Here is a 6105-nt window from a genome sequence, read left to right as displayed (position 1 = left end):
CTCTCTCTCTCTCTCTCTCTCTCTCTCTCTCTCTCTCTCTCTCTCTCTCTCTCCTCATACTCCCATACCGTTGTTTCCCTCACATTGGTGATCTTGGGTTGCATCGCCTGGATGTAGTTGGGCAGGCTGTCGATTTATAGAAACAACCTTAACAAAATAATGTAAGAAGCTGACGCAGTGGAACGTGGTACTGATTGAGAAAAACATTTAGTATATTTTATAGTATATTATGTTTGCATAACGAAGTACCACATACTACAAATCATTAATGTTTACACAGCAGCCACCAAGAATGCGTCTAATATGTAAATTTGATATATTCAATAACTTAACGCTGCTGTATGCGGTGGCTATATATGCAATGTGTTCGGAGGCAACAATAGGTTAGATGAGTGTTGATGAAGGGGAAACAACACCCGAAATATGGCATATACACTCATTGCCCATTTTTGTCTTCTGTCACATTGTTTACATCTGACATCTCGATACGAAACGTTGTAGCAAAAATCAGTGCTGGCTATAAATTTCTATAAAATATCTGTAGAAGCAAACTTGACAAAATATTGTTCTAGTGTGTGTTCGTTCGCGTTGTCATCGCGATGGTTGTTGTTGCTGCTGTTTGTGAAGTTACCGTTTCTGTTGGTGTCATTGTCAATATGTTCGGAGGTATTATGACTGTTGTCGTAGTGGGACGAATCCGGCTATCAGCTGAATCCAGTGTGAAGATTGCCCCGCCGTCCTCTTTTGGCCGGGAGGAGCAGGTAATTCTTATTTGTCTGGAGGCTGTGGCGAAATAGGTAGTATGGTGGACCCGTTTGAAAGGGCTAAAGACAGACACTTTCCTCTTTGGCCAAAGTCTCATCAACTTTTTCAAGTTTCAATTGAAAAGGAAGTTGAGGGTAGAGAGGGAAGTGTTGCCTTGTAGCAACTTTGCTGAAAGGTAGGTGAATGTTGGAAGAATGGCCAGTATGAAACGACCAATTCTGAGTGTACACCTATGAAAAAAAAATTAAAGAAGTGTTCTTGCCCTGTTGATCAGACACCCGTGGCTTTTCTGGGTTTTTCCACGAGGACCTTAAAGCACCTCCTCAATTAGGGGTTTTAATTTGTTCAATTCTAATTTTTATTTATATTGTATACACGCTGTAAAACCCATTCTATCGTCCTGTTTTTGTCTTTTATGTTGTTGCATGTTATTTAATGTTTTATGTATGTGAGCCCTTGCGGCTAATAAAAGAATAAATTTTTACTGTTGCTGTTGTTGTTTGTGTTGTTGTGGCCGTTTGTGTCGTTGTTGTTGTTGTTATATTTGACCAGGCTCCACTGAATTTTTGTGAATGCTTTTTCTCTATCAGAGAGGGAACGTATTATATTTACCTTTCTCTACGCGGCGAACTTTGGCGGTAGTCGGAGTATGGATTGTAAACAAACATAGAAAGAAAGGAGAGTGGTAGAGAGAGAAAAGCAAACAGAAGAGACACCGGGGAAGACAGAGAAAGAGAGGCAGAGAGAAAGAAATATATAAAGAAGGGATGACTGATAGAAAGGGGTAGGAGAATATAAGTAGGAGGGAGAGTAAAGAAACAAAGAAAGAAGGGAGTAAGAGGAGGTGACTGAAATGTGACTGAGAAGTAAGGATGAAGAGGTTCTTGAGAAAATTATGTTAAAAAGATTGTATTATTATTACAACTATTATTGGGTTGTCCGGAAAGTTCGTGCCGATTTATAGCAGCTTATCTTTCGACTTATTTGCCATGAAACCACCTCAATTCTGGGAAGAGGGTATTTTCAAGTTGAAGTGAAGATGGAGACGTATTGTGCAACAAAATGGTTCATATTTGGTTGATTAAAAATGTAATGGCAAGTATTTATTGATCTTTTTCTTCCCTTTAAAAATCGGCACGAACTTTCCGGACAACCCAGTAATAAGGCAGCGAACTGGCAGAATCGTTTGCGCGTCTACCGCTACGTTTTGAGTTCAAATTCCGCCGGGGTCGTCTTTGTCTTTCATCCCCTTTTGGGGTAGTTTGAATAAGTACCACTTACGCACTGGGGTCGAGGTAATCGACTTAATCCCTTCCCCCAAATTTGGGGCCTCGTACTTCCAGTAGAAAGGTTTATCATAACTATTAAATATTATGCTACAAAACTTATATTTTAATAAAGTATTTGTAATTTTAACCAAGTTTAAGAAAGTTAATTGAAATTAAAAAAATTACAAAAATTGATTTTTCTAAGGTGAGGTAAGGTTGCGGAATTATAATCAAGGCACTTGCCTAAAGTGCCACGCAGTGGGACTGAACCCGAAACCATGTAATTAGGAAACAAACTCCTTATCACACACCCACGCCGGTTCCAATATGTATAACAATTACAAAAGTAGTGCTAACAGCAGCAGCAACAGCATCAGCAACAGCAACGGTAGTAGTAGTAGTAGTAGTAGTAGTTGCTGCAGCAGCAGCAGCAGCAGTAGTAGTAGTAGTAGTACATTGAAAGGAACACAAATACTTAGAGAAAATGTGAAAGAAAAGACGACAAAAGACTCACCGCTTGCCCAGGTGGTTTGGGAATCCGTGCTGGCATAGAAAATTGAAGGGTAATGCTGTAAAACTGCATATGGACATGTGCGTGGACCTTGAATAACAACCAGCCAGCCACGATCTGCCTCACACGCACCTTCGAAACGCCCTATATAGAAGTAGCGGTTTAAGCTATGGAAGAAATAATAATGATTTCAGATTTTGGCACAAGGTCAACAAGTTTGGAGGAGGGGATAATCGATTACATCGACCCCAGTGATCGACTGGTACTTATTTTATCGACACTAAAAGGATGAAAGGTAAAGTCGACCTCGGCAGAATTTGAACTCAGAACATGAAGACGGGCGAAATGTCGCTAGGTATTTTGTCCGGCGTGCTAACGATTCTGCCAGGTCGCCGCCTTAATAACAATAATAATAATAATAATAATAATAATAATAAAATAATAATAATAGTAATAATGAAGATGATGATGATGATGATGATGATGATGATGATGATGTCCGCTATATTGCACCTATCCTAAAATAGACACAAGCGCAGATTAACCAACTCGATAGCACTACTGGAAAGACAATGACGATGTATAGTGCCCTACAACCTAAGGCGAATGTACACAGGATCTACTTGAAGAGGGGTAAAAGAAAGAGAAAATACAGTTCTATATTTAAGAGATGGGGAATTATGTACATTATTTACATTTGACGGATATTTGCCCTCATCTTGTTTCTTAACACAACGTTTCGGCTGATCCCGGTCACTGCTTGGGATCGAACTCGGAATCTTGGGGTTAGTAGCCCGCGCTCTTAACCACTACACGATATGCCCGTGGGCATATAAATCTGATATTTTCCTACCCTTCCTTAATACCGGTTCCCATATGCTACTCATATCCGCACTCGCTCTGCTTAGGAGGTTCTTGTGTCCTAGCATATGTGCTGCTTCTTTTAGTTTTCGTATTTTCCAGTGGTGTCCTCTGTCTATCATTTCAACTTCATCCCACAGGAGGAGGTGGTCTCCATTTTTCCATACATGATCAGCTATACCCGATTTATCAATATCTCCTCGTGTCATCCATACAGTGTGACAAGAGGATTTGCTCAGTGCCTAAAACATCGTGCAAAGAATATAAGTAGCGATCGTGATACACACCACGAAGAAATGATTAAGCTCAATAACAACCTATCAAGCAACAACTAACCCAAAAGTATACTATCCACTCTAATTATGAAGAAACGAGAGAATGAAACCAATGAACGGTCCACAATCTGTGTACCCTATGTGAAAGGCCTCTCCGAAAAAATACAAAAGATATGCGGCCCATATGACCTCAGTACAGTATTCAAAAGTAATACAACACTTCGCAAATATCTCCTTCGAGTAAAACCACCAATAGAAGAGAATATGACCAAATACTGCGTGAACTCCATCCTATGCAGCTGTGGTAGGTCATACAAAGGCGAGACATACCACCACCTCAAAATAGGAGTAGAAGAACATCACGAAGCTGTGACACGAGAAGATATTGATAAATCGGGTATAGCTGATCATGTATGGAAAATGGAGACCACCTTCGCCTGTGGGATGATGCTAAAATAATAGACAGAGAACACCACTGGAAAATACGAAAATAAAAAGAAGCAACACATATGCTAGGACACAACAACCTCCTAAGCAGACCGAGTGCAGTATGAGTAGCATATGGGAACCGGTATTAAGGAAGGGTAGGAAAATAGATTTATGAGCTCTCTGCGGGACTGGCTAACTGAAACCACTAACTGTGTCAGTTCACCATTTATTAGTACTGGACCAGCCCACTTCTCACCTGGTGAGGTCCGCCACAGCAGTAGCCATGACGGGTGTTCTGGGCTTCGTATATTTTACCCCAGTGTCACTTTGATGGCATGTACTTCTCTCTCACTCAATAATAATAATAATAATAATAATAATAATAATAATAATAGTAAGGATTTCAAATTTTTGCCACAACGGCAGCTTGGGGGAGTAGGTTAAGTCGATTACATCAACCACAGTGCGTTACTGGTACTTTTTTAACAGAAGAAGAAGAAGAAGAAGAAGAAGAAGAAGAAGAAGAAGAACTTGTACTATAGATACTAAGCCTGAAATATGGGGGTAATAAAAGCAAACTGGAGGCGGTAATCTCAAAGAGCAATGGAAGATGGAGTACCACAAGAGAATATAACAATCACAGATAAGTTCGGCCCATTATTTAAGAGGGATGTAAGTCAAAGTTGTCCTTTACAATAATACCAGTTTTTTTTTTTTGAGAAACAATGATCTTTATGTATTCTCTCGAATACAGGTGATATGTTATAATCAATTAAATGCAATCAATTGGTAGAAACATAATTCATTTATTGCCCACAGATGGCTGAAAAGCAAAGTTAATATGCGTGTTAATTGATCCCAGGACGTAATATGACATAAGCATAAAAAATATAGTGATAATAATGACATACTTATTTCCTTGAAGTGAGAACACAGGAACGTTGCCTGGAGTTAGATCATGCCATGGGGAGCTTTTCAGATTTGTGATAGAGAACCAGTTTTCAATGTTTGAATTTCGACCTTCAAACACCATATTTACAATAGCCGATTGGTTTTTGTAAATTACGAGTTTTACCTAACAAAATAACAAGTTAATATTCATAATTATATGTAAATAATATACATATATGTATGAATATGTGAGAGAGAGAGAGCGAGAGAGAGAGAGAGAGAGAGAGAGAGAGAGAGAGAGAGAGAGCATATGTGTGTGTGTGTATATATATATATCACCGACTCCTTCACCTGCACTTCTACCAATGTTATCTACTGCATCTCCTGCTCTCTCTGCCCTTCTTTATACATCGGTCAAACGGGACGCCGCTTGGCTGACCGGTTCGCGGAACACCTCCGAGACATCCGACTTGGCAATGACACCCCGGTCTTGCGCCATTTCCGCTCTACTGGTCACTCTTTGCAACACCTGTCTGTGTTCGGACTGTCCTTGCACAGGGGCCATCCGGACTCCCGTTTGCGCCGTGAACAGGGATTAATCTTCTCTCTTCGCTCCTTTGCGCTACATGGGCTCATCTAACCTCCTCCCCTCTCCTCTCTCCCTCTCACACCTTCTTCCTTCCACCTACCTCTCCTCTCTTGCTCCTACTCCTACTTCTCTTCACTCCTACTCTCCTACTCCTACTTCTCTTCACTCCTACTCTCCTTCTCTCTTCTCTTCACTCTTACCCACCTTCCTCCTTTCTCTTCATCGTCACCCCTCCCTCGTAACCCCATCCCACACAATCCAACCCCACCTTCCATCTTATCCCACTCCCAGCCCATCCCTTACACCCACTTCAGCATGTCCCACCTCTACCCCCACTCTCGCCTCTCCCACATTCGAACACCCCCACACCACACCACACACCACTACATACACCACCATACCACACAACACCACATCACATCACATCACACCACCATGCACGCACTAGCACTGACCACTTCCTAGTCCCACATCCACACACCTACACATACACACACGCACACGTCAAAGTCACCA

The 6105-nt window shown here is 41.1% G+C and overlaps 1 protein-coding gene across 1 annotated transcript in view; it reads right to left on the bottom strand.

The window, feature by feature from the left end:
- Positions 1–6105, bottom strand: part of LOC106882135 (uncharacterized) — a 17832-nt gene that overhangs the window by 2216 nt on the left and 9511 nt on the right. Inside the window, exons 4-5 of the mRNA XM_052977699.1 lie at positions 5021–5184; positions 2548–2711 (exon numbers count right to left, since the gene is read on the bottom strand). Coding sequence (XP_052833659.1) covers positions 2548–2711; positions 5021–5184 — 328 coding nt within the window. The remainder of the gene's footprint in view (positions 1–2547; positions 2712–5020; positions 5185–6105) is intronic.

The sequence above is a fragment of the Octopus bimaculoides genome, chromosome 28, assembly GCF_001194135.2.
Source record: "Octopus bimaculoides isolate UCB-OBI-ISO-001 chromosome 28, ASM119413v2, whole genome shotgun sequence".
Lineage (NCBI taxonomy): Eukaryota > Metazoa > Mollusca > Cephalopoda > Octopoda > Octopodidae > Octopus > Octopus bimaculoides.
The sequence above is the reverse complement of the archived record's forward strand: the minus strand, read 5'-3'. Positions and strand labels throughout refer to the sequence as shown.